This window comes from Macrotis lagotis, chromosome 7, assembly GCF_037893015.1.
Source record: "Macrotis lagotis isolate mMagLag1 chromosome 7, bilby.v1.9.chrom.fasta, whole genome shotgun sequence".
NCBI lineage: Eukaryota > Metazoa > Chordata > Mammalia > Peramelemorphia > Peramelidae > Macrotis > Macrotis lagotis.
Window position 1 is genome coordinate 216,369,156 of NC_133664.1, and position 26,318 is coordinate 216,395,473.

At 34.3% G+C, this 26,318-nt stretch overlaps 1 protein-coding gene across 5 annotated transcripts in view; it reads left to right on the plus strand.

Moving 5' to 3' along the window:
- Window positions 1-3,234: 3,234 nt before the first annotated feature.
- TMEM117 (transmembrane protein 117) overlaps window positions 3,235-26,318 on the plus strand; it is a 240,273-nt gene continuing 217,189 nt past the window's right edge. For 2 of the 5 annotated variants that reach the window (XR_012470220.1, XR_012470221.1), the window contains exons 1-2: window positions 3,235-3,461; window positions 10,559-10,863. Coding sequence is in view for 2 of the 5 variants with exons in the window: in XM_074194875.1 (XP_074050976.1) it covers window positions 10,587-10,863 (277 nt within the window). In the remaining 3 variants the exon portion in view is untranslated. Of the gene's footprint in view, window positions 3,462-3,630; window positions 3,927-10,558; window positions 10,864-26,318 lie in introns of those variants that run through there. The other 3 variants (XR_012470222.1, XM_074194875.1, XM_074194876.1) reach the window with 2 other exon arrangements.

Genomic DNA, 26,318 nt, shown 5'->3' on the forward strand with positions numbered 1-26,318 from the left:
AGTCTGGCCATTCATGGTTTCTTATAGAACAATAGTGTTTCAAAATACTTATATACCATAACTTGTTCAGCTATTCCCCAACTGATGAGCATTCCCTCAATTTCCAATTCTTTGCCACTACAAAAAAAAAAGCAGCTATGAATAGTTTGGAGCATGTAGTACTTTTCCCATTTTTTTTATGATTTCTTCTGGATATAGACCTAGTATTAGAATTACTGAGTCAAATAGAATGCCTTCTGTAGGGGGTGGGGGTGGGGGTAGGGTAGCAAGAATGGGGGAAAATTGTAAAACTCAAAATAAATAAAATCTTTCTAAAAAAAAGAATTGCTGAGTCAAAGGGTATGATCAATTTTATTGCTCTTTGGGCATTGTCCCATGTTGCTCTCCAGAATGGTTGGATCAGTTCAGAACTCCACCACAATGCATTAATGTCTCAATCCTCCCACAACCTCTCCAACATTGATGGTTTTCCCTTTTTGTCATTTTAGCTAATCTGATAGGTGTGATAGTTGTTTTAATTTGCATTTTTCTAATCAGTAATGATTTGGAGGATTATATATAGCTTTAATTTCTTCTTTTGAAAATTGTCTGTTCATATCCTTTGACCATTTATTAATTAGGGAATGACTTGTAACCTTATAAATCTGATGAAATTCTCTATATATTTTAGAAATGATACCTTTATCAGAACCCCTACTTGTGAAAATTGTTTCCCAGCTTTCTGTTTTCCTTCTAATTTTGGAGCATTGATTTTATTAGTGCAAAACCTTTTTAATTTAATATAGTCAAAATCATTCATTTTGCAATTTATAATGTAGAGAGCTATTTTCCAACCAGGTTCTCTACAGGCGGGTGTAATCAACAAGCTTAGAGCTATATTAAAAATATGTTTGTTAAGCTAGTTCTGTTTATTCTTTCTTGAGATGTCTGCCCCTTATTAGGACAACTCTGGAGATAATACATTTAATTACATTTTTTGAAAGACCAAGCTTACAGAGGTCATCACTCCTAAAATCCAGAAAGACTCTAAAAGATAAAACCTAAAAGATAAAGACGTAATTAGTCAGAATGACCTTGCTCTCTGTTCTAAAGAGTTTGATTCTTGCGGTTGAGAATTTCCTTCTGTAGAGATATGAGGTTTCTGTGGCCAAGGCTCTAAGGAAACTCAGCCTTTTGTTGTTCCCTGGCAAACATTTTTCCCTTTTTCTAACAGAGCAGGAAAAAGTAGGGTTGAAGCTAAGGAAATAAGTCATCACATTTTTTTTTCCCCTGGGGAAGAAGTAGTTTAGAATTTCTGAGTAGTTAGACATAGCCAGGATTACAGTGGAGGAGTATCCATTAGAACTATGTCTAGAGTCTAGTGGCACCAGACAGCCTCAATCTGAGCAATTTTTAGAGATTATAAGAATGATTCTATAAGGGAATTACATCACTCATACTCAATTCTAAAAAAGTATAAGGGATAATGCTGAGAATCATTTTGGGCAACATATTCTCCAACTGGAACTTGAAATCTTTGGCAACTGAAAGACCAGGAACTTACTATTGTCTACATATGTAATACAAATAGGAAATTGAAGAAAAGATTGTTGCTGTTGTTGCTTGTCTTTCATTTTCAAAGATCAATTATCTTGACTCATGCATCAATTGGATTTAGGTGAGAGCTGCACAAAGTCATCAGCTTTATTCTCTCTGCCAGAGTCATTGAAATCCAGTGTTAAGACAGAAGTCAAGATAACTGGCAATGGCCTGAAATGCAGTGGATGATACTGGCATGTGGGATAGCAGTGCAAAAGGTACAGAAATGGGAGATGAAATTGCTATGTGAGAAAAAGGGCAACTAAGTAGTTGAGTAGATAGAGCACTGGGCTTGAAATCATGAAGACCCAACATCCTGAGTGCAAATCTGGCTTCAGACATTTACTTGCTGTGACCCTGGGCCAGTCACTTAACCTACTTTGCCTGTTTCCTCATCAGTAAACTGAGCTGCAGAAGGAAATGGCAAATCATTCCAGTGTTTTTGCCAAGAAAACCCCAAATGGGCTCACGAAGAGTCATACATGACTGAACTACAAACAAAAACATGCTATGTATACAAATAAGATAAGGACTGTCATTTTGCCCTCTAGAAAGCTTACAATCTAAAGGGTGGTGGTGGAATGTTAACTCCAAAGTTGAGATCCCTGCCCTCTATAAAGGAAAAAATTTGGGAGGAGTTTAGTGCTCCTCTCTCCAGCCCTCCAATCAGAGGGGAGAAGAGGCTGAGAAAATTGGTAAAATGGTAAGAGAATGCAAACAATTATAGCCATGATGACAAAATCATATCTTTGCTGCAGGCATCAGGAGATTGGGGACAGAAGCTGTCTCCTCTTTTCAAAGGTGCCCTGAGTCATCAGCTCTTTGGGTTCAGTAGCCAATTGGAGCTTCTCAATAATGATAAATACATTCTCAAAAGCTTTCCACCTCCACTCCCCAGTTCTCACAGGAAGTAGGCAGAGAATATCCTTCATTGCATTGTACAGTTCATATTACAAATGGATAATGGGTGTTCTATGGCTTTAAAAATCGCTGATTGTTAACATGTGTGCATCTACAGGAGCTGGAAGAAAATAAAAGGAAACCCCATGCCCCCCCCAAAAAAACTGTTCAGCAAGTCTGCTAAGATATTTTCTGTACTCATTAAAATATTAAATGTGTGTGCAAGAACATAGCCCAAAGTCAATTTTTTTGAGGGGAAGTGTATTAAAAAACCTTAGAGAAAAAGGACATTGTTGTCAGAGTGCTCATATCCTTACCGAAAGAGTTCTAAACTTAAGAAACGGTTTTTAAAAAAAAGAATTCTTTATGGAAGAGGCGGTTGGGAGGAAGGGCACACGCAGGCTTTGTCTGAATCTGAATGAGAAGACAAAAATACTTTAAAACAATTGCTCCTCTCTGCTTAGCACAGTAGCGAACACCAACCCAAACCCCATCAAATTCTTAGAGTCTCTGAGGCCGGAAATAATCGGGAAGATCCTTATCTGCCGGATCGTTGCGGTCCTGCTGCCTGCGTGGGCTCCGAAGCCCCGGGACAAGATTCAAATGGAGCCGGCAGCACTTTTGATCCCTCCTAAAAGCTAAGGTTACTGCTGACGGCATGTCCTCCGAAGTCGCTCTCCCCGGGTCCTAAGGCCTTTCCCGGCCGCTTTCTCCGTTTGTTACGTAGAGACGGTGCTGGCAGAGCCCGGCGGGCTGGGGAGCCCGGGCAGTGCCCCGGGGCCCGAGACAGAGAGTGGGGGCGCGGGGGGAGGGGCCGGGAGGAGGAAGAGGCGCGTTCCCAGCCGCGATGCACCGGGCAGAATTGGAGGGAGCCCGGGTGACCCAAGCCGCAGCGGTGCCCTTGTCGTAGCCTTCCCCCGCCTCCCTCCCCTTTGCCGGAAAGCAAGCGGTGCCAAGATCGCCGAGGAACAGAGGTTTTTCAGGTCGGCCCTTATTCCCTAGGAGGCCTGGGACCGTGGAAGGGAGGGGTAGGCAGAGGTGGCGCGGAGTGGGCCCGGCAGTAATAGCCCTGTTCCCGCGGGCTCTGCTGCAGCCACAGCAGCGCGAGCCTCCGGGGCCCCTCTTTAATCCTCCCGCTAGCGAGCTAGTCCGCCCCGTTCCCCGGAGGGGTTGTGGTTTTAGTTTTTCCAGTCTTTTTCTGTCTTTGTTTCTGTCTCTTTGCGTCTCTGTCTCTGTCTCTGTCTCTGTCTCTGTCTCTGTCTCTGTCTCTGTCTCTCTCTCTCTCTCTCTCTCTCTCACACACACACACACACACACACACACACACACACACACACACACACACACACACACTCTCTCTCTCTCTCTCTCTCTCTCTCTCTCTCTCTCTCTCTCTCTCTCTCAACCCTCTCTCTCTTTCACGAACGTGTGTTTTGGAACCGGAACGGGTAAGTACCGTCTCCCCAGCCCTCCCTGTCTGTCCACTCATAAGCTTCTCCTTATGTTCAACTGTTGTCAAACTGCAGTGTGATTTGTCTGTGTTTCTGTCTCTTGCTCTTCCTCTTTCTCCTTCTGGTGAATGTGGATGCAGTTGTATAACCTTTAACTCCAAATTCAGATTCTTTTTCCTTCAGCCTCTGTAGGGTGCTGAAGCAAGGCAGGGTCTCCAAAATCCTTTTGATCTGTAGTTGGTCAGGGAGCTTGCATCATCACTAGATGGGCTCCTGCCTCTGCTTAATAAAACTTAAGTGTGCTCCAAGGACCTTGAGCTTTGCTGAAAAATTGAGGCAAGGAAAGAAAAAATAAACAACTTGAGCAAAGAGGTGATCGTTTAGCAAGTTCTCATGTATCTTTTGAAAATCCTTTTTAACGTTCTACTAATATATAAAACTGCTAGAACTTGAGTTCCTTAACTTCATTATGACTCATCTAAAACCATTTTTATTTCTATTTTTTTTAAAAGAACTGAACTTAACAGGCAGTAGCATTTTAAGGACTGTGGCAAAATAACTTCCTTGCATGTGTTTAGGTTTGAAAACACCTAAGTATCAAGATCATTCTATAAGTTTCTTTGTTACTTAAAAATATTAACTTAAAGTGAATCATGTTGTGTTGCCCCAAACCTAGAAAGGACTATGAAAGCTATAGGATGTTTAGGAAGTTCTTTTTATAAAAAAGCCTGTCAATTACCACCAATTTTAAAATTATAAACAATCATCAACTGTTTCTGTAACTTAATTTTTATTCTCAAATACTGATCTTTAGTCACAAAATATTTATTTTATTTTAGCTTCTTCCCTCTTAATAGTTTCTAATTATAAAGTTTGATGTTTTACCTCTAATGGCTGTTTTTTACATTGTGGTACAACCATGATTTCAGGCAAACTAAAATTTCAAGTAACCTAAAGCACAATTGAAGATCCATAAACAGGCTGCAGCACTTTAACAATGCTGACTTGTACTTGAAAATACTGTAAAAGAATTAGGATAAGTATGACTGGAAGAGGGCTTGCTTGACCTGGACATTCATTAATGAGAGATACCAGATACAGCCAGAATGGTTCATTGGTATCACAAAGATATTAAAAGAAGAGGAAGACCTCCAGAACATTGAGTGAATCTTTTTTTGGAGAATTTATAGAAAGACATGAACAAGAATCCTAGAGGATAGGTATGCACTGTGGATTTCAATTTGCATCCTTGGAAAGTGTTTCCATAGCTCCATCAATTGATAAGAGTCAAATTATAGCTCTATCAATTTATAAAGGCATTTCTGCATAGCCAGTATATATGCTCAGAAACTAAGTTTTGTTTACTTCAATTTAAATTGTTGGTTTTCTAAAGTTTTTAATGTCAGATAAAAGCTAGCTTTAGGAAACCTTATTTTACTCATACATTGTCATTTTTCTTTGGCAATTTTAGTATATTTGATACATGAGGAAACATTAAAAAAGGTTAACCTATTTATCATTGGTCATAGATAGTGAGTCTCATTTGAATTTGAAACCACATCTTTCTGTGTTCAATACTATTTAGTGCTATAATGCTTCTTAATAACATTTTGAAAATCACTCAAGGAAAACTAAATACTTTTAAAATGATGTCAACTTTTGATTTCATTTTCTCTGTATCACACCCTCTGAAAGTATTCATAAATATAACTACAAAAGATTTATTAATTATGCTATTTGGAGAATCTTCAGTACTGCTTTGTTTTGTTGTTTCTGTGACTTATAAAGACAATATAAACAAAGAAAAAACATTTTAGAATATGAGTAATGCCCAGGGAAAACACTAAAGATAGAAACCATGTAATTCTGTAAATGATATTGAATTATGGTATTTGTTTGAAAACTGCTTATATTTGGCTGTCATTAATTTCATAGACTGTGTAGCCTTTCAAACTAGGCTAAAACTAAGGCACAATTCTGTTGTGCCATTATTTAATCTTAGTTAAGCATCCAGTATTTAAGATGCTACATAGAACATAGGCATAGCATATCTATTTCCTCAACTATAGGATGAAAATGATGTGCTAAAACCAACCTTCCATCATGAAGGCCTATCTTAAACAAATTATTTTCTTTTTTTTTTTCTTTTGCACGCTACTCCCATTTCAAAACCTACTTATACTCCATAGATGGTTGCCTAAGTATCATATAATTTGCTTCTTACCTTTTGTGTCCTGGCATCTTCAGGCAGGTACCTTTACTATTTCTCCCAGATATCACCTAGGATTTTCCATTAACATGTCATAGAATCATAGAGATAATGATTATAGATCATCCCTCTTATTTTGCAGCTGTGGAATGAGTTTCTCATGTTATGTTATGAGCCCCAAATTATAGAATAAGTGGTGCAGTAAGAATTTTAATCCAGGTGTTATGACTCTGCCTTTTCTTTTACCTCTTGCTTCTTTGAAACTTTTATCCATTCTTTCTCATTTCCCACAAAGAATACATTTATGCTGTGGATCAAAGGTCTTCCTTTTCATATACCCCTATAATGCATATTGTTTGTATGAGATTCGGAGAGCTACTGAAAATTGAGGAGGTTGGATTTAACAGCCTCTGATTTTTCTTTTAGTCCTAGATTCATAATCCTATCTATGTATACATTTCTATTTGAATGTGCTTTTCACTGTCTCATACTCTCTCCTGGTCAGAATTTCAGATCAAGTAGTAGGTATGGTATGTGTAATCTCAAGGGATAAGAATTCTGAGGTAGTGAATGAAATCATAACATAGTTTGATTTTGCTCATTTTACTTGGCATTTGAGAATATATATCTATATATCTATATCTATATCTATATCTATATCTATATCTATCTATCTATCTATCTATCTATCTATCTATCTATCTCTCTATCTATTTTAAAATACTCTTAAGAAGCAAGATATTGGGGCAGCTAGGTGGCACAGTGGATAAAGCACCGGCGCTGGAGTCAGGAGTACCTGGGTTCAAATCCGGTCTCAGACACTTAATAATTACCTAGCTGTGTGGCCTTGGGCAATTTGCCTTGCAAAAACCTAAAAAAAAAAAAGAAGAAGCAAGATATCATATAAATACATTTTCTTATTTTTTTCTCTTTAAGAATGGGAATAATTTTAAGGTCTATCTTTATAATATCACAATAGTAATACTTTTAAGTAGTATTGTATAAAATTTTCCAGTTTAAGGACCTTTATTTTGCTTATACTAACTAAATTAGGGACATCCAAAACATATCATCCATTTGTTCATTAAAAAATACTTTTAGGGACACATTAAACTAAAATAAATACTTGAGAGTCTACAACCAGAATAAAAAATATAGTCAGTGTTTAGTGGATATAGCACTATGCAAGAACTCTGGGGTTTAGATCAAGGTTCTTAGATATAAAAGGATGCCTTATAACTTCTTAGAAAGTGGATGAAAGGTTCTTAGATATAAAAGGTTGCCTCATAACATCTTAGAAAATGGGGAACCAGCATCATCAATATAAACAAAGCGACAACACAGTATAATGGTAGGTGCATACTGACTAGTCTGCATCATTCAGACAAAATGCATCCCACAGATCGATTGAAGATACCATGTGGTATGTTACCTCCCTAATACTGCTTAAAAAGACCGAAGAAGGGGCAGCTAGGTGGCACAGCGGATAGAGCATCAGGCCTGGAGTCAGGAGAATCTGAGTTCAAATTTGATTTCAGACAATAATTACCTAGCTGTGTGATCGTGGGCAAGACACTTAACCCTATTGCTTTGCAAAAACTAAGAAAAAAAAAAACAAAAACAAAACACCAAAGAAAATTAGCATCAATGAGATTATTTATTAGTAATGGAATTAAAAAAATCTAATATGTATTCCATGCAAATTATTTTGTTTTTTCACTTGTGAAAACTAAAATCCATAGATAAGCAGCAAAAAATCTTACTGCGGACATCAGCATGCTGTATTTTGGACAGCCCTGCTCCAAGATGAAATATGAAGTTAAGAGAATCTTAGAAAAGTTGGAGTGATATCTTCTACAGTCTACATTTCTAGCACACAGAAAGTGCTTAGAAAATTTTTTTTGTATTGTTTTATGTGTGTTTGTGTGTGTGTGTTTGTGTGTGTGTGTGTGTGTGTATGCTATCAAGACTAAAGACATTAGCAAAATAATTATGGTCTTTTTTGCTGTTCCTATAATAACAATGTGTTTTTTATGGGAGGCAACATCAGCCTAGTGGATAGAGAGCTAGCATCAGAGGTAAGAAAATCTGTGTTCAAGTTCTTGCCACATATTGCTTCTGTGACTTTAGACAGGTCACTTAATTTTTTCAAGATTCTAGGGAACTCTCTTAAGACTATGTTATAGAGAAAATCGCCTTAGTGTTTTTCGCACCTGGAATGAATGGAATCACACGTCCAGTTTCTTAATACTACACATTTTATTTAGTCCTTTGGAGTTAAAAAAAAAGTTTCATGTACATTATCTCAGCAATTCTTTTAAAAAGCACACCCCCAAATTTAAATGCTACAAAATGGTTTTTAGAAAGGGCATTATTGTATATGTGAGGAGCATGGGATTTGGACTAGGATTACAGGGTTAAAATCCTGATTCTGTTTATTGCTTGTGTAATTTTGGGTTAATCTATAATAGGAGATTTGTAAGGTCTCTTCCTTCCCAGCTCTCATTCTTATAGGAAATATAGCTTTTCTTCTGAGAAATGGAAAGTGTACTTGATATTTGAACTTGATATTTGAAAATTGATAAATTTTAATGTCTCCAATAAAGGAAGGGAATTTTAGTTCAACCAAGCAAATTATTTTGTTGTTCACCTGCTTCAATTGTGTCTGACTCTTTGTGATCCTATTTGGGGCTTTCTGAAGTGGTTTGTCATTTCTTCCTCCAGCTCATTTTAAAGATGAGGAAACTGAGGTTAAAAAGGCTTGTCCAGGATCATATAGTAAGTGTCTGAGGTTGGATTTGGAATTCAGGTCTTCCTGTTTTGACTTGGTGTTCTATTTACTATGCCATGTAGCTTCCCCAAGCAGATTATTTAATCAATATAGAATTATAAGCAAAATGAATGAATTTACCATTTCATTATTGCTTCAAATATGTCACAACACATATCTTGTAAAGTCTTATTCTGTGGTCTTTCATTCCACTGGACATAAGTAATTAAGCCTACAAAATTGGAAAATACTGACAAAGAACTCAAACTGAATAATATTTATATCGCACTTCTTGGCTTGGGAAGTTCTTTATGCACATTATCTCAAATGATGCTCACAACAATCTTGTGAGTATGAGCTCTGCCACTTATTTTATTTTGAGCAAGTCAAGTTTTCTGATCACCAGTTCCCTCATGGTTAAAATACTCCTAACACTTACCTTAGGTTGAGAAGATCGAATGACATAATATACTAACAACACTTTGTAATTACAAAAGATTATTTTAATACAAGAAGTTGCAGCTTGAACAGTGAGCCAAAATGAAGCAATTTCAAGCAAGTGACTGGAATAATCACTACTCAAAGCTGGAAAACAACAATAGCATTACACAAACTTTCATGAATAATCCCATTCAATTTAAATGAAACTTGTGTTTTTCATACAACAAAAAGTAAATGATTAATAACCAGATCAATCAAAGCCATTAACCAAAAAGATGGGGGCCTGCAGCTATTCAGTCTATAGGATTGGGAGTAAGGGTAGACAACAACTTAGGAACAAGAAAGGAAGGAGGATGTATTGAGAGGAATTTTATTTTATTTTATATAAATGTCTAATTTAAAATGCTCACTCTCCTTTGCATGTAGGCAAAGCTACAAGCAGGACAGAACAATTATGACTTTTCATAGACCACGATAATCTAACACTTGTAATATTTCATTGTTCAACTGAATCTGTCTTTTTAAAAAAATAATTATTTATTTGAGGTAGTGGGGTTGAGAAAGACTTGCCCAAGGTCATACATCTAGGCAGTTATTAAGTATCTGAATCTGGATTTGAACTCAGGTCTTCTCTGTTCATGTCTCAAGGATCCATGTTCTTATTCACTGTGCCACCTAGCTGCCCCCCGAATCTGTCTTAATAATTTTTTAACATTGAGAATTACAAAGTTGATTTCAAGACATATTTTATGCCATTTGATCCAGACTCCCAAATTACTGTTTTTATAAATATTATAGTATTTGATTATGGGAACTTTTTTTGGCATTAATCAAATTTCATGAAATGCTCAAAACCACTGGAGAATAGTATGTAGAGGGTAACATGTTAGATGGTAGGGATGAAGGGTAAAGCAAGTGTATTTTCAATTTAATTTATGATTTGTAAAAATCTTCACTCTCTATCTATGACCACAGAATATTAGCAGTTTTATTATTTGCTGATAATTCTTGACCTCAAGTAACCCTCATGATGAAGAGACAGGTATTAGAGAGGGAAATTGAGTTCTCTTGATGGTAAGACCATAAATTAAGAGTTGAAAGAAACCTTTGAGTTCATCTGGTCCAACCCTGACATAAGATTTGAATTGATCTTTGAGGTAAAATGACCTTTTGTTTTTTTCCTAACCATATATATCTTTTCTCACACAGGAAAACTACTAAATTGAGATTCTGAAGAATGGGTAAAGACTTCCGGTATTATTTCCAGCATCCATGGTCTCGATTGATTGTGGCTTATCTGGTGATCTTCTTTAACTTCTTAATATTTGCGGAGGACCCTGTCTCTCACAGTCAAACAGAGGCCAATGTTATTGTTGTTGGAAACTGTTTTTCATTTGTAACCAATAAATACCCTAGAGGAGCAGGCTGGAAGCTCTTGAAAGTGTTTCTGTGGCTACTTGCAATTCTCATAGGATTAATAGCTGGCAAATTTCTGTTCCATCAGCGTTTGTTTGGTAAGTACAATAATAATTAACTTACCAAATATACTTAAATGAAAAGTGCTAATTTCTTACTTCTAAAACATAGTATTGTTAAATCTAAGTACATTGTAGTTGTATAGAATGCATTGTCTTTTATTTTCAATTGTTCTACATTGTTTCTATAAGGTTCTTTTAATGTTTTCTATTTTGTAATATAATTTATCTGACTCTTAATTCCTTAGCTTCTAAAAGTGATCACAGAACTCAAAATTTCTCTATTTGGTTTTGCTTGGTAATTTTAATTTTAGAAAAAAATTAATTGTTTTTCCTTTTGAGCTACCATCAGTTATGGGAAAGTTTAAAGAGCAGTGCTTCTTAACTGTTGACCAAATTTTTACTGACCAGTCTCTAACCTGAGTGTGAGAGAGCAGACTGGAGACAGTGCCAATAATCAGATAGCAGTTTGTTCATTTCTTTCTTTGCAAGGAAATTACTGGCAAATAATGGGATTACTCCTCCTTCCTTGAAGTTCCACCTCCCTGTTGTGGAAACAGATATTATATACAAGAAATGGTGGGAGGGAAGGTGTATAACTGAACAACCATTTTGGGGAGCTTGAGCGATCTTCCCAGGACAAGTCCACAATGCAGGACATTACAACAGTTACATCATTTGTGACTATACAATACAGATGTCCTGTGGGAATGGCTAGGTTGGTTAAATAGACTTGGGAGTAATATTACAGTACAGTTTATCAGTATCCACTTCATTTAACAAAGGTACAGTTCAGAAAAAGAATGCTCTGACTACTTTGTTTTCACTCTTTTCCCAGGCCCAGAGTCTGCCTGTGAAAAAGATCTCTAGAAACAAAATTATTATTAAATTCATGACCCATATCATATTAATCAGTAAAAAATTCATAACTCTTGACATTATCAAGCCATATTCTCCTTCAAGAACTCACTGGTTAGTTGTCTTCCATGTCAACCAAGCATATGATTAGTACTGAGGATTCTGAAATTAGAAACTCTGCTTATTTTTAGGGTTTATTTAGGATTTTTATGTTGTACCATCATCAGAATGAAATAGGTTTGGCAGTCATCCAGTTAATAAATTCAGAGAATAAGGATCATAGATTTTAGCTTGAAAAGGTTATATGATCCTTATTTTACTTATAAGTAAACAAGCCTAGAGATATTAATTAATATGTCTTAAGTTCACACCATGGCAGTCAGAATTCAGTTCCAAGTCCTCTGTTTTCAAAGAATAAAACTAAAAACTTTTTGACATGAATTAGTTTTTCTGTTTAAAGTTTTCTGTTTAAAGGTGGTTCCATTAATCTTAGGTTTAACTTTCAATCACAATGATGAATCTTTTGCTTAGTGAGTCTATTTTGTTAAAGTCATATTTCAATAATTGTTTTCATTTTAACTCAACTGGTGCAACTACTTCAGCTCTTAGAAATTTACTCTAGGCTTCAATTAAAAAGTATTTAAGAAGTCACTTTAAAGGACTAAAGCAAGCTATTTTTTTTTTTACAAGATACTGCTTTGAATTGTTTTATTTTTTTTTAGCTGATGTTTCTTAACTCTCTTCCTATTCCTATCCACTAAATTTTATACTCCAAAGGGAAAACATTATTGTTTTCGGTAACTGGTTTCTAACATGCTCAGAAAAAAACCTAGGAAAAGAAAAAAGCAATCAGGAACTTCTAGCCACTTGGGTAGACACATACAGTTCATCTTGGGCTTCTCCTGCAAGTCATTATTTTCTGCTTCTTACTTGTGAATCTGGGGAAATAGTAGAGAAATCACCAAACTTCTCCTCCCCTATTATGTTGAGCTCTGGTCTACAAGTTGGAGGGAGGGAAACTGATGGAGAACACAAAAAGGGAAAGGGGTCAGAAATAATTCATGGCTTACAAAGAGGAGGGATTACTTTTTTGTTCTTAGGATCTTGCATGCAGCTTCAGTTGCTAAGTATTCTGAGTTATAGAGGAGTACTTTGTATCCTCTCAGCAAGATATAAATCAAGACTATTGCTGTGACAAAAATCTATGCTTTATAAGTTGCTTTGGGTAACACAGACTGATGAGGAGCTTTCCTCATCAATACCCCTTATATAATTGAAAAAAATTTTCCCTTTATACATTTAATTCAATGGTCAGTTCTTGCTAGAATTATCATATGCAATGTCAATAATAAGATAAAATAATTAACATTTATATAGTGCTTGGTATGTGCCTTATAGGTATTGTGATAAAAGATTTATAAATATTACTTCACATGATCTTCATGATAGTGTTGAGAGGTAGGTGCACTTATTATTTCCATTTTACAGTTGAGAAAATCAAAGCAGACAGTTTAAGTGACTTGCTCAGGGTTAAATAACTAGTAAGTGTCTAAGGTTAGAGTTAAATTCAGGCCTTCCTGACATCAGACTCAGAACCCTATCCACTGTATTATCTAACTGCATTTTTAAATCTTAAAATCAGCATAGCTAAAAGAGAACATAATATTTTCCCTCCTAAACCTTCCCATCTTCCATACTTTCCTATTACTATTGAAGGGCACCATCATCTTTCTATTCAATTAGACTTGCAACCTCCCTGTTATCTTTGACTCCTCAATCTCATTCATGCCAAATTTTGTCCTGCAGTGCTAACACTTCTAAAACACATCCTCTTTACTCACAGTCACCAACCTGGTGCAGGCCCTCATTGCTTCTTGTTTGAACTATTGCAGCAGCTTTCTGGTTGTTTTTTCTGCTTCAAGTCTTTCCCTGCTGCCATCCATTTTCCATTCAACTGTCAAAGTGATTTTTCTAAAGTCCAAGAAACTCCATTTCCTTTCCTAGTCAGTGAACTCTAGTGATACCCTATTACCTCTTGAATATCTTTTCTTTAGTATTTAAGAGTCTTTATAACATGACCTCTTCCACTTTATTGTGCTTCATGTACTTTGTGATCTAGCATTTCTTACACACAATATCCTGTCTAGATTCTATTCCTCTCTTCACTAACTGTCCCAATGCCTATAAATACTCTCTTTCCTCCAATTCCATAACAAAATAGAGAAAAGTAGAACTATTAGATGCATCCTATTCAGATCACAATAAAATAAAATTACATTGCATAAAGGACTATGACAGTATAGATTAAAAGATAATTGGAGGGGCAGCTAGGTGGCACAGATAGAGCACTGGTCCTGGGAATCAGGAGGATTGGAGTTCAAATCTGGTCTCACACACATAATAATTACCTAGCTGTGTGACCTGGGGCAAGTCACTTAACCCCATTGCCTTGTAAAAAAAAAAAGAAAAGTTAATTGGAAACTAAACAATCTAATCCTGAAGAATGAGTCAAAGAACAAACCAAAAAGAATCAGTTATTTTGGTAAAGAGAATGACAACAGCAAGACAACATTCCACAATCTGGGCAATTCGGTCATATTTTTCTAAATGTTAAATGAAAGAAAGTGTGAGTCAGTGGATTGATTACAACTGGGGAAACAAAAGTACAAAGTAAAAATCCCAATTAAACACCAGAAAGAAAAATCCTGAAAATCTAAGGAAATATTAATAGAATTGTAAGTAAGAAAATCATTAAATTGATAAATAAAACTAGGAGCTGGTTTTATGAAAAACAAAACAAAACAATAAAATAAGCAAATCATCATTTAATTTGATTAAAAACGAAAGAAAACCTAATTATATCTTAGTTTCACAAGTCTTTGAATCATTTGTTTAATTATCCCCTATACCATTAAGAGAAATTAAAGGACCTTAACTTATATCTGAATATATAGCTAGTAACAGGTGTCAAGGTTAAATTCTTAGTTACCTTGTAAAAGACTAAATTTCTAGATCAAATAACTCAAACCTCATACCTGTATTTCAATATAATAGCTCAGTTATGTTTCAGTATTAACCTAAAAGATGTAATATTGCATTCATACTGATCCCATGACATTATTATAGATATTTGCTGTAAAAGAAGAATCAGGAAGGGGAAGCTAGGTGGTGCAGTAGATGGAGCACTGGCCCTGGAGGACCTGAGTTTAAGTTCGGTTTCAGACACTGAATGATTGCCTAGTTGTGTGACCTTGGGCAAGTCACTTAACCCCATTGCCTTAAATAAATAAAAAAAGAAAAGAAAAAAGAGAAGAATCAGATAGGTTAAGGAATAATGCTTCATCAACTTCATGTCAATTTCAGGCAAAAATGATATAGATAGCCAATTGCATTGAGCCAGCCTTCCATTCAAGTAGAAATGTCTTACTGGAGAAAATGAATCAGTCTCCCAACCTTTCCCGTGAGAATTCCACTTGTAAAAAACCCCATTGTGTTACTGGTATCATTGAGTCATTGGCCCAATAGCATTTCCTAATGGTCATAACTGGATTCAGACTTAGAATAACATCATTTAACAGTCCCATAAGGTCTTAAATAGAGATTTTCAATAATCAGAGCTTCAAGTGGATTAAGCTCTCAACTATCATATATCCTAGATAACAAACATTGACTGTCATCACACATTGGTAACAGTAAGAGATACATCACAGAAAAATCACATCTCATCTTGATATAACCAGTACTCGTGGAAGTAGATGCTTTTTATCCCTAAGTTCAACATTACACAAATGATTTTGCTTTAAGATACTAAACAAGCAACAAAAAGATGGGATGTCTAAATATAATAATCCAAAATTGAATGCAGAGAACAAATTATATGAAAAGTTGCTTATAGTAAAACATTTTCGGTTATTAACCATATTCAACTTTTCAACCAAATTCAATCAAAAGATAGACTACTGCTCTCAAGGAACATCTTTAAGACAACCCACAAGTAGTTTGTATGCATTTCAGGATATGTTTACACACAGGTTCTACCATTAAGGTATTTAATTCCCATTAAGGTAACTAACACAGGATACCTCATATCTTACTATTCTCCACTAAAATAATTATCTATTTTAAAAGCCTATTCCTTAAAAAAAACCCAAAAGAGGTTCCTGATTTTAACCTCAAATTTCTGTACTTTTGTCTAATTATACTCCTATCATTCTGAATGATGAAATACTTCAGGAACTGAATTTTATACATATGATAAGTTCAAGTACTAATTTAACTCTTGCTTAAGCCATAATATGATACAAATTCAGATCAAAATGGAAAGATCTTTAACAATGACAGTTTATTATTATATAATACAGATGCCTTAGATCTGTGTAATACATAATAGATTCAGGATTGCAATAACAAACTATCATTATTTGCTTATCCTGATAATAAAAATTTGCTCTGAGAATTATTAGCAGAGACATGGTTATAACAGCAAAGCTCAACGATTAAGTTCTTAATTGCAGTGTTTCAGAATATTACAGCTCATAGTCATCAGGGTTGATAAAAATGACCTAACAGCTTTCTAATTGCAACCATTTTTTTTTAATTAAAAAAGTACAATTCTTAATTTAACAACATCCAGATTATGAGAAGTTGCTTTTCTAACATCATAGCAGGAACAATAATTTACAAATTACACAATAAAAGTAAATATAATAAACATAGCAATACCATAAACAATATCACATATTTGAAACATGGAACAAAACTCATTATCAATCAGGTAGTCTCAATTTAGTTGAATGAACTTCCAGATTACTTTATACAGAAAATCATTCATCTCATCACCATTGGCAGTGTATAATGAGCACATCTATAACTTCATGTAAAGTTATCAAGTATAAAGCAATTGCATCTAGTCAATTTAAATAATAAAAATAGTTAACATCATAATTTCAAGGATTTGGTATTATATGGACTATTTATTCCAAGCATTTCATATTATGAAGTCACTATTTCCAGCTAATCCACTGCAAAAGATTTTTAAAATGGTAGTATCTAGTAGATTTTAATATGCCCCAATCATCACACTTCTCTTACCCCTGGCTCTCCTGGCTTATTTTTAATTCCCAACTAAAATCTTATCTTCTACAGAAAATTATTTCCAACTCCTCTTAATTCTAGTGCCTTTCTTCTGTTAATTATTTAAAATTTATTCTAAATGTAGATTATTTGTTTGATTTTTGTTTCGCCCATTAGATTGTGAGCTTCTTGAGAAAGGGATTTCCTTTTGCCTCCTTTTGGATCCCCCAGAGCTTAGCATAGTGCCTTACACATAGTAGGTACTTAATAAATGATTATTGATTACTTGATCATTTATCAATTGATACATGACTTCTAATAAATTTGTATTAGTTCCCTATATATCTAGATATGAAACCTTTGATTCTGATCAAAATAATGATTCAACATAATTCCAAAGGTCATGTTATGAAAAAAATGTTATTTATCTCCAGAGAGTGAACTGATGAACTTTGAGTACAAAGTGGAGAACATTTTCCTCATTTTCCTTATTTTTCTTGTTTTTTTCTTGTAAAATGAATAATATGGAAGTGTTATGCATTATTTCACCTATATAATTGATGTCATATTGTTTGTCTTCTCACTGAGTAGGGGATAAAGTGCAAGGGAAAGAGAATTTGGAACTCTACATGTAAAAGGAAAGTGTGAAAAAGAAATAATAGTTTGAAATGTAAAAAAAAGAGAATTTTTTTAAGAGAAACTTGCTGCAAAAATTTTTCCCTTATTAATTTCCCCCTACCCCAATTTTACAAGGATTAGTCTGTTTTGGGTAAAACTTTTTAGTTTTTTTTTTTTTAGTTTTATGTGTTCAAAATAATCTAACTTTCTATGATTCTCTCTAACTCATGTAATCAAGATCCTCTATTCATAGATCTGACCAGTAATTGTTCCATTGCTTCTCTAATATACTTATAATATTTGGTTATGATGATTTTAAATTTAAGTCATATACTCATGTGGAGCTTATCTTTGTATAAATTGTGTTAGTCTAACTCTAATATCTTCCAAAGTTCTATGTAATTTAATTTTCCTAGCAATTTTTAAAAATCAGATAGTGATTTAATCAGATCCAAGCAGCTGGGGTTTTTATGTTTTTTCAAATAATAAAAGTACAAAGATAAATTTGTTTCTCTATGCCTTATCAGGTCTGTGTACCTAATCAGTTCCACTGATCACTATTTTAAATCTAATATAGATTTGTCAAATAATAGTAAAGGAACTAGCACACTGCCTGGCAACATAGTAAGAACTATATAAATGTTACTCTGATGTTGATAATGATGTATTCTTCATGTCTGAGTTTTCTAGCTTGTCTTGGTATATTTGTATGAGTTTGTTGGTCTATTCCTAGTTTTTGTCACTCTACATTTACCATTCTCCAGCAGTTTGTTAAAGCAGTGAATACTTGTACAGGAGCTAGGATCTTTCGTTTTATAAAACAGGTTAGGCTACTTCCCTTCTGTATATGTTGTATTAATCTGTTTCACTAATCAACCTTTTTATTTCTTACCCAGTAAATAATTGTTTATTTATTATACTGTTGTATAATTTGAGATCTCAAATTCTAAATACTTCTTTTACTTTTTCCCCCGTTAATTGACATACTACTTTTTCTCCATTAATTTTCCTGATATTCTTGACCTTTTGTAGATGATGACAAATTTTGCTATTATTTTTTCTAACTCTATAATACTTTAGTAGTTTGATTAGTATGACACTGAAAAAGTTAATTAATGTTTTAAATTTATTTTTATTAAAATATTATTTGAGTTTTACAATTTCCCCCCCATCTTACTTCCCTCCCCCCACCCCCCCCCACCACGGAAAGCAATCTGTCAGTCTTTACTTTGTTTCCATATTGTACCTTGAAACAAATTGGGTGTGATGAGAGAGAAATCATATCCTTAAAGAAGAGAAGTCTAAGAGGTAACAAGATCAGACAATAAGATATTGGTTTTTTCCTAAATTAAAGGGAATAGTCCTTGAACTTTGTTCAAACTCCACAGCTCCTTATCTGGATACAGATGGCACTCTCCTTTGCAGACAGCCCAAAATTGTTCCCGATTGTTGCACTGATGGAATGAGTGAGTTCTTCAAGGTTGAGCATCACTCCCATGTTGCTGTTAGGGTGTACAGTACTTTTCTGGTTCTGCTCATCTCACTCCGCATCAGTTCATGCAAATCCCTCCAGGCTTCCCTGAAATCCTGTCCCTCCTGGTTTCTAATAGAACAATAGTGTTCCATGACATACATATATCACAGTTTGCTAAGCTATTCCCCAATTGAAGGACATTTATTTGATTTCCAATTCTTTGCCACCACAAACAGGGCTGCTATAAATATTTTTGTACAAGTAATGTTTTAACCCTTTTTCATCATCTCTTCAGGGTATAGACCCAGTAGTGGTATTGCTGGGTCAAAGGGTATGCACATTTTTGTTGCCCTTTGGGCATAGTTCCAAATAGCTCTCCAGAAGGGTTGGATGAGTTCACAGCTCCACCAACAGTGTAATAGTGTCCCAGATTTCCCACAACCCATCCAACAATGATCATTATCCTTTCTGGTCATATTGGCCAATCAGAGAAGCTTTAATTTGCATTTCTCTAATACTTAATGATTTAGAGCATTTTTTTCATATGGCTATGGATTACTTTGATCTCCTCATCTGTAAATTGCCTTTGCATAGCCTTTGGCCATTTGTCAATTGGGGAATGGCTTTTTCTTTTAAAAATATGTCTCAGTTCTCTGTATATTTTAGAAATGAGTTCTTTGTCAGAATCATTAGTTGTAAAGTTTGTTTCCCATTTTACTACATTTCTTTTGATCTTGGTTACATTGGTTTTATCTGTGCAAAAGCTTTTTAATTTAATGTAATCAAAATCATCTAATTGGTTTTTGGTGATGTTCTCCAACTCTTCCTTAGTCATAAACTGCTCCCCTTTCCATAGATCTGACAGGTAAACTAGTCCTTGATCTTCTAATTTGCTTATAGTATTGTTTTCTATGTCTAAATCCTGTAACCATTTGTATCTTATCTTGGTAAAGGGTGTGAGGTGTTGGTCTAATCTAAGTTTCTTCCATACTAACTTCCAATTATCCCAGCAATTTTTATCAAAGAGGGAGATTTTATCCCAATGGCTGTACTCTTTGGGTTTATCAAACAGCAGATTACTATAATCCTCTCCTGCTTTTATACCTAGTCTATTCCACTGGTCGACCACTCTATTTCTTAGCCAATACCAAACAGTTTTGATGACTGATGCTTTATAATATAATTTTAGATCGGGTAGTGCTAAGCCACCTTCGTTTGCATTTTTTTTCATTAAGCTCCTGGCAATTCTTGACTTTTTATTTCTCCATATGAATTTACTTACAATTTTTTCTAACCCATTAAAGTAATTTTTTGGAATTTTGATTGGTAGGGCACTAAACAGATAGTTTAGTTTTGGTAGAATTGTCAATTTTTTTTTATATTAGCTCTAGCTATCCATGAGCAGTTGATATTTGTCCAGTTATTTAAATCTGATTTAATTTGTGTGCGAAGTGTATTATAATTGTTTTCAAAAAGATTCTGAGTCTGTCTTGGCAAATAGACTCCCAAGTATTTTATATTGTCTGAAGTTACTTTAAATGAGATTTCTCTTTCTAGCTCTTCCTGCTGTATCTTGCTAGACATATATAGACAAGTTGAGGATTTATGAGGGTTTATTTTATAACCTGCAACTTTGCTAAAATTGCTAATTGTTTCCAGTAGTTTTTTGGATGATTTCTTGGGATTCTCTAAGTAGACCATCATGTCATCTGCAAAGAGTGAGAGTTTTGTCTCTTCCTTCCCAATTCTTATTCCTTCAATTTCTTTTTTCTTCTCTAATTGCTGATGCTAACATTTCTAATACAATATTGAATAGTAGTGGTGATAATGGGCACCGTTGTTTCACCCCTGATCTTATTGGGAATGCATCTAGCCTCTCCCCATTGAATATAATGCTTGTTGATGGTCTCAAATAGATACTGCTAATTATTTTAAGGAACAGTCCATTTATTCCTACACTCTCTAGTCTTTTTAATAGGAAGAATGCTGTATTTTGTCAAAAGCTTTTTCAGCATCTATTGATATGATCATATGATTTCTGATAGGTTTGTTGTTGATATAGTTGAGTATACTAACAGTTTTACTAATATTGAACCAACCCTGCATTCCTGGAATAAATCCTACTTGATCATAATGTATTATCCTAGTGATGACTTGTTGTAATCATTTTGCTAAGATTTTATTTAAGATTTTTGCATCTATATTCATCAAGGAAATAGGTCTATAATTTTCTTTCTCTGTTTTAACTCTTCCTGGTTTAGGTAACAGCACCATATTGGTTTCATAGAAAGAGTTAGGCAGAGTTCCATCTTTCCCTGTTTTTCCAAAGAGTTTATATAGAATTGGAACCAATTGTTCCTTAAATGTTTGGTAGAATTCACTTGTGAATCCATCAGGTCCTGGAGATTTTTTCTTAGGGAGTTCAATGATGGCTTGTTGAATTTCTTTTTCTGGGATAGGGTTGTTTAGGTATTTAATCTCTTCTTCATTTAACCTGGGCAACTTATATTTTTGTAAATATTCATCCATTTCACTTAGATTATCAAATTTATTAGCATAGAGTTGGGCAAAATAATTTCAAATTATTACTTTAATTTCCTCCTCATTGGTGATGAGTTCACCCTTTTCATTTATGTTACTAGCAATTTGGTTTTTTCTTTCTTTTTTTAATCAAATTGATCAGAGGCTTATTAATTATATTGGTTTTTTCATAATACCAACTTTTGCTTTTATTTATTAATTCAGTAGTTTTTTTTGCTTTCGATTTTATTAATTTCTCCTTTAATTTTTAGAATTTCTAATTTCGTATTTAATTGGGGATTTTTGATTTGTTCTTTCTCTAATTTTTTTGTTGCATGTTTAGTTCATTGATTTCCTCTTTCTCAAATTTATTCATGTAAGCATTTTGAGCTATAATATATCCCCTGAGAGTTGCTTTGAATGAATCCCATAGGTTTTGGTATGCTGTTTCATTATTATCATTATCTAGGATAAAATGGTTAATTCTTTCTATAATTTGTTTTTTGGTCCACTCATTTTTTAAAATGAGGTTATTCAGTTTCCAACTTGTTCTGGGTATATATCTCCTTGGCACAATATTGCATATGACTTTTATTGCACTGTGATCTGAGAAAGACATATTCACTATTTCTGCCTTTCTGCAGTTGATCATTAGGTTTTTATGTCCTAATACATGATCAGTTTTTGTATAAGTTCCATGTACTGCAGAGAAAAAGGTATATTCCTTTCTATCCCCAGTCAGTTTCCTCCATAAGTCTACCATATCTAATTTTTCTAACAATCTATTTACTTCCTTAACTTCTTTCTTGTTTATTTTATGATTCAATTTATCTAGATCTGAGAGCGGGAGGTTGAGGTAGAGTTTTGCTGTCTATGTCTTCCTGTAGTTCTTTCAGCTTCTCCTCTAAGAATTTGGGTGCTGTCCTACTGCGTGCATATATATTCAATATTGAAATGACTTTATTGTCTATGGTACCTTTTAGGAGGATAAAGTTTCCTTCCTTATCTTTTTTTTTTAAAGCTATCTATTTTTGCTGCTGCTTTGTTTGAGATAAGGATTACTACCCCTGCTTTTTTAACTTCAGCTAAAGCAAAATATATTTTGCTCCAACCTTTTACCTTTACTCTGTATGTATCTCTCTGCTTCAAATGAGTTTCTTGTAAGCAGCATATTGTCCGATTCTGGTTTTTAATCCACTCTATTTGCTTATGTTTTAAGGGAGAGTTCATCCCATTCACATTCAAAGTTATGATTACTAATTCTTTATTGCCTTCCATGCTATCTTCCCTCTGTCTGTATTTTCCCCCTTCCCCTCCTTTATCCATATTCCCCAGTATTTTGTTTCTGAATACCACCTCCTTCAGTGTGTTTGCCCTCCTATATCACCCCTCCCCTTTCTTTCCCCTTTCCCTTTTTCCCTTGTCCCTTCCCTTCCTTTTGTTATTTCCCCTTTTTCCCCCACTCCCCAAAAGTTAATTAATTTAGGTAGGATTGCCATTTTTATTATATCAACATACCCATGAACATCTCATAATTCTCTAAATACATAGAGCTATCTTTATTTGTTTAAAAAATGTTTTGAAATTGTGTTTATATGTTTCCTGAATGTGTTTTGGCACATAGACTACAAAGTATTTTATACTTTCTGTAGTTATTTTAAGTGGAATTTCTCTCTTTTTAATTCCTTTGTTCCTATTTGATTTATTGGATTAATATAAGGAAATGATGATAATTTTTACATGTAATTTTACTGTTTCTTTATTACATGTAAATAAATTTAAAAATATATTTTACTTTTTCTCAGGTCCATATAAACTTTTAAATATTCATTTAAAAAATTTTGAGTTCATATTCTTTTCCTTCTTCCCTTTCTCTAACCCTTTCTCTCCCTCCTTGAGAAGGCAAGCAATTTGATATAGATTATACCTGTGCAGTTATTTAAGCATTTCCATATTGGCCATCTTGCAAATGAATGCAAATAAAAAAAGAATAATATATTAAAAGTATCCTTCTATATTCATATGCCATCAATAGCATTTTTCATCATATTTTACAATATTGTTATTACCGTATACTATGTTCTCTCAGTTCAGCTCATTTTACTTTGTTAAAATGTAAAATGTAAATCTTCCCAGGTTTTTTTGAAAACATCCTGCTCATCATTTGTTATAGCACAAAATTATTCCATAACTATCAAATTCTATAACTTGTTCAACCATCCCTGATAGATGGGCATTCTTTTAATTTCCAATCTATGCCACCACAAAAAGAGCTGCTCTAAATATGTTTGTGTCCATATAGCTTCTTTTCCTTTCTCTTTGATCTCTTTTGGGTACATACCATAATGGTCTTGCTAGATTTAAAGTTATGTACAGTTTTAGAGCCTTTGGGCCTATTTCAAAAATTGATATTTAGAATGTTTGTGTCAGTTCACAACTCCATCAACAATACTAAGTGTCCTAATTTTTATAAATTTACTCCAATATTTGTCATTTTGCCTTTGTGTCATATTAGTCAATCCGATAAGTTTAAGGTGGCACTTCAAAGTTGTTTCAATCTGTATTTCTCTAATCATTAGTGATTTAGAGCAAGAAATGAAAATTTCTTGGGTGGGGGAGAGGGTTGTTTTCTTATCTACAAGTTTTTTGAAGTTGTTTGTTGTTTGTTGTTTTTTAGTTGATTCCTTAAAGTTCTCTAAGTAAACCATTACATTAGCTGCAAAACTGATAATTTGTTTCCACTTTCTCCTCTGCCTATTCCTTCAATTTTTTCCTTGTCTGATTGCAATAGTTAGCATTTCTAGTACTATATTGAATAAAAAGGGGCATTTTTTTCTTTTACCATTGATCTTATTGGAAAGGTCTCTTGTTTATTACCATTTCAAATAATGCTGGCTCTTGGTTTACTTATTCTTAGGGAATTTTCTAGTTATTCCTAGACTTTCTAGTGTTTTTCTTATACTTTATACTATTTTATTTTTCTTCAGTTACATGTTAAAGCAAGTTTTAATATGCATATTTTTACACTTTGTGTCCAAATTCTCTCCCTCCTTCCCACTCCACTACCTGTCATTGAGAAAAATATCACCATAATAGTCTTATTGTGAAATTAAGCATACCTTTCCCCCAAAGAGAGAGAAATCTCAAGAAAAATAAAGCAAAAAAAAAGTATACTTCAATCTTTATTCAGACATCATCAGTTCTGTCTTTGAGGGTGGATAATATTCTTTATCATAAGTCCTTCAGAGTTCTCTTGGGTCCCAACATTACTGAAAAAAAGTTATTCATTTATAACTAATCATTTTGCAATATTGCTGCTACTTTGTATATAGTACATTTCCCATTGCATCTGCTCATGTAAATCTTTATAGGTTTCACTGAGAGCATCCTCTTCATCATTTCTTATAGCAGAATAATATTGTCATAATCTCATACCATAATTTGTTCAGTCATTCTGCAACTGATGGACATCCCCTCAATTTCCATTTCCTTACCACCAGAAAATAGTTGCTATGCATATCCTTTTCCCTTCTTGTTTTTCATTTCTTCTGGAATATAGTTCTGATAGTGGCATTATTGCATCAAAGGGTAGGCAAGATTTTAGAGTGCTTTGGACATAGTTTCAATTTTGCTCTACAGAATTGTTGAATTGTTTCACATCTCCTCCAACAGTGTATTAATGTCTCATTTTCCCTACATTCCCTCCAACATTTGTCATTTTCTCTTTCTGTCCCATGAGACAATCCAATAGGAATGAGGTAATACCTCAGAATTATTTTAATTTGCATTGCTACAATCAATAGTGAGTTAGAACATTTTTAATAGCTTTATGAAATAAGCATTAATAACCTCATCTGAAAACTGTTCATATCTTTTGATCATTTATCAATTGGGGAATGGCTCTTATATTGTTTAAATTTGACTTAATTTTTTGAGAAATGAGGTCTTTCTCAGAAAAACTTGTTTTGGTGTTTTTTCCCATGATTATTATTGCTATTTCACTCCAACCTTTCCCTCCCACCCCCATTTATTCTATCCTCTCTCTCTCTCCTTTCATCCTATCCCTCCTCAAAAGTGTTTTGCATCTGATTATCCCTTCCCACAGTCTTTCCTCCCTTTTATCACTCCCCCTCCCCTTTTCTCCTGTTCCTGTTCCTGTCCCCTCTTTTCTTCTAGGGTAAAATAGATTTCTATACCCTTTTGATTGTGCACGTTACTCCTTCCTTGAGCCAATTCTAATGAGTGTAAAGCTCACTCACTGTCAACCCCCTTCCCCCTCCACTCTCTTCCCCTTCATTCCATTGTAAAAGCTTTTTCTTACTTCTTTTATGACAAATAACAACCTATTTTACCTCACCCTTTCCCTTTCTCTCAGTGCATTTCTCTCTCACTACTTAACTGCATCTCTTTAATATATTATCCCTTCAAATTGAACTCCCACCTGTGCCTTGTCTATATTTGCTCCTTCTAACTGCCATAATAAATGAGAAAGTTCATTTGAGTTGTTGGTGTCATATTTCCATACAGGAATATAAAAAATTCAACATCATTAAGTCCCTTATGATTTGCCTTTCCTGTTTACCCTTTTTACGCTTCATTTGAATCTTATATTTGAAGATCAAATTTTCTGTTCAGCCCTGATCTATCTTCATGAAAGTTTGAAAGTTCCTTATTTCATTGAATGTCCATCTTTTCTTTTTTCTTTTTTTTCTTTAAATTTATTTTTATTAAAGATATTATTTGAGTTTTACAATTTCCCCCCCCCCAATCTTGTTCCCCCCACCCCATGGAAAGCACTCTGTCAGTCTTTACTTTGTTTCCATGTTGTACCTTGATCCAAATTGGGTGTGAGAGAGAAATCATATCCTTAAAGAAGAGAAGAGAAGTCTAAGAGGTGACAAGATCAGACAATAAGATAATCTGTTTTTTTCCTAAATTAAAGGGAATAGTC